This window comes from Trypanosoma conorhini (genome assembly GCF_003719485.1).
Source record: "Trypanosoma conorhini strain 025E chromosome Unknown Tco_14.4_contig_01254, whole genome shotgun sequence".
NCBI classification, from domain to species: Eukaryota; Euglenozoa; class Kinetoplastea; order Trypanosomatida; family Trypanosomatidae; genus Trypanosoma; species Trypanosoma conorhini.
The window spans coordinates 1-3060 of NW_021705354.1; the positions used below are offsets into that span (position 1 = coordinate 1).

The 3060-nt window shown below is 44.3% G+C and overlaps 1 protein-coding gene across 1 annotated transcript, besides 2 other annotated features; it reads left to right on the plus strand.

The window, feature by feature from the left end:
- The first annotated feature begins 787 nt into the window (after positions 1-787).
- Positions 788-867: a microsatellite.
- A 26-nt stretch (positions 868-893) lies between these two features.
- Positions 894-970: a sequence feature (A-rich).
- Positions 971-1009: 39 nt separating this feature from the next.
- On the plus strand, positions 1010-3058 carry Tco025E_09735 (metallo-peptidase, Clan MA(E), Family M3; the record flags this gene model as incomplete). Its single annotated transcript, XM_029376544.1, has 1 exon — positions 1010-3058. A coding segment is annotated over one exon (2049 nt), but the record flags the coding sequence as incomplete, so codon positions are not given.
- Between the last annotated feature and the right edge of the window lie 2 nt (positions 3059-3060).

The following is a 3060-nucleotide window of genomic DNA, read 5'->3' on the forward strand; positions in this document are numbered from 1 at the left end:
CCGCTTCTTCTTCGCACCCCCGTTCGGACGAGGCGCGGCGTGACCAATAAAAAGCGAATCGGAATTTCTTCGCGTCGGCAGCGTCTCGGGGGAGGAAGCGGATCCGACGAAAGAACTCGGATCCAATTTTTTGCATCTTCGCACGAGGGCGAAAATGCGGCTGCCGCAACCCCCTCAGAAGAGTGATAAAGCTACACGTGCCGATGCAGAGCCGCTGCGGCGTGAAGAAAAAGTGCGTTGTAGAATGGCGCGATTTTTGGTTGTCGAAGAAAGGCAAACAATGTTGATCTAAATGCTTTGCTGTGTTTATTGTTCGAGACGGGGCGGAAATGTATAATGAATTATGCATGTGCTTCTTATTTGTTTAGAATAACGAGGGTAGCATTTGGCAGCAAAGTGGTAGGGCGATTTTCTTTCCCGCCTGTTTGCGAAGTCATAAGAATAGGTTAAATCCTAAGAGAGTCGTGGCTTTTTCTGCTTTTCATTTTACTTGTGTTAGACGTGGCATATGTATTTCCACTGCTTTGTTTTTGGGGGTATTTTGGGAGTTCTCGTTTTTATTATATTTGGGTCGATTGCTAAATGATGATTCTATTTGATTATTTTTTTTTTTGGAGTGTTCAAAAAATTGGAGCTTCTTTCGCCCCGCGAGATCCTTTAGATGGAGTAAATCTAATACATAATACTTGCGTATTTGGAATTATCTCTATACTCTTTCCCCTTGGGCATGACGTTTTTACTGTAGTTGTTGCTGTCTATAACGCACTTCTTGTTTATTCGACGACCATTTTGTTTTTGTTTATTCGTTGTTTTCGGCACTATATATTTATGCATATGTTTCTTCTTTCCGTTTTTTGTTTTATTTTTCCTTCTTTTGTATCGGTTTGTTAGAGAAAACAAGACGAAAAAAAACACAGAAAGGGACAAAAAAAGAAAAAGAAAAAAAAACAACAACAGCAAGAAAAAAAAAGTCACCAGGCGATTGAAAAAAGAAAAACGGCATATGAGGATGGCCCGGCGTCTATTTGCAGACGTGGAGACGGCGTCGACGTGCGCGTGCTTGTTTCCAAAGAGCGTGTCTGCCTGTCAAGTGGTGGCGGAGGCGGCGAAGAAGAGAGCACTGGAGAAGTTGAATGCAATCTACTCCGTTGAGGGGAATCGGACATTTACCAACACTGCCGTGGCTGTTGATATTGCAGCTGCAGAGTTTGGCGTTTCTTCAAGTCTGCTTTCAGTGGTGATGAATGTCTCAGCAGACAAGGCGACACGTGAGGAGGCCAACAAACGAATCGTTGAACTCAAGGCATTTGAAATCGACAATTTCCAATCCAATAAGCGCCTTTATGCGGCCCTGAAGGATGTTTCCCAGAGCCCTGAATACAGGAAGGAGTACTTGGAGGGTAAGAAAGATAGAGAGTACTCTTACTGGCTTGAGGAGGAGCTAAAAGACTACAGGCGAAAAGGAATGGAGTTGCCAGAAGACAAATTCAAGGAAGTTGTGGAATTGCAAAAAGAACTATCGGCTTTGTGCACAACCTTTTCCCGGAATATTAGCGAAGATAAGAGTGAGATTTTGGTGTCGGCGGAAGACCTAAGGGGGGTGCCAGAATCCATCATCAAGGGGCTTAAAAAGGCGGATGATGGTCGACTTGTGTTGAAAATGGACTATCCAACCTACTTTGCGATTATAAAAAACGCCGAGGTGGCCGCTACCCGTCAAGTCATGGCTCGGGCTGCAAGCAACAAGGCATATCCTGTGAATGAGCAGGTTCTGAAAGAAATGATCGTCAAAAGGCAGACTCTGGCTGAGCTGCTTGGCTTTCCTTCTTATAGTTATCTCAATTTGGATGATAAAATGGCAAAATCTCCAGAGACGGCATCAAGGTTTGTCAATGATCTCATTCCTCGGCTTAAGCAGAAATGGAACTCCGAATTGGAGTTGATAAAAAAACACTTGCACGAAAGCTGTATTTTGACGGAGGATGGACGCTTACAGGATTACGATGTGGCTTTTATGATGAATCAGATCAAAAAGAATCAGCTCAATGTTAGCGAGACTGAAATTCAAGAATACTTTCCTCTTGATGTCACGGTTAAGGGCTTGTTTGATATATATCAGGCGTTTTTTAACATTACCTTTACTCGTATTGACAACGGCTCCGAACTTTGGGATGAGAGCGTGTTCACGCTTCACGTCAAGGACAACGCATCTGGAAAGACTTTGGGGCACGTGATTATGGATCTTTTTCCGCGCGAAGGAAAGTTTTCGCATGCATGTTGCCACTCGGTCGTTCCTCCCGTTCTTCTGCATGGCTCTGAAAATGAATATTCACCTGCCTTGGGTGTTGTAATTGCGAACTTCCCGGCAGCTTCAAAGGATCAACCTTCGCTATTTCTTCATGACGATGTGACCACATTTTTTCACGAATTCGGTCACGCCATTCATGGGCTTATGGGGCGCAGTCGCATGGCGTCTTTCGCCGGAACAAATGTCAAGTGGGACTTTGTTGAATTGCCCTCCCAAATGTTGGAGGAATGGGTTTGGGAACCCGAGCTTCTTCAAAAAATATCATCCCATTACAAAACGCACGAACATTTACCCAGTAGCCTTGTGGAGGCGAAAGTTAAGTCTCGAAATGCATTCAGCGGTCGGGATTCTCTCAGGCAGTTGGAATTTGCCACCTATTCCCTGGAAATTTTTGCCGCCCCTTTTGCAGGCGGAAAAGATACCAATAAATTGGATACTACGGGGCTAATGAGGGATATCCGCTCAAGAATCAATCCCTATATTAAATATGGGGATGATACACATTTTGAATGCTCTTTTGGTCATCTTACCAGTTATGGTGCTGGATATTATGGCTATATGTGGTCCAAGGTTTTTGCTCTTGATGTGTATGGATACATTAAGAGCCATAACGGTCTCCTGGATCCTGTTATCGGCAAGCGCTACGTTTCTGACATTATTGGTGTTGGGGGTGGCCGAGATCCAAGTGAAATGCTGAAAAAGTTTTTGGGCAGGGAGCCCAACAGCGATGCATTTTTGAAAAGTCTAGGGGT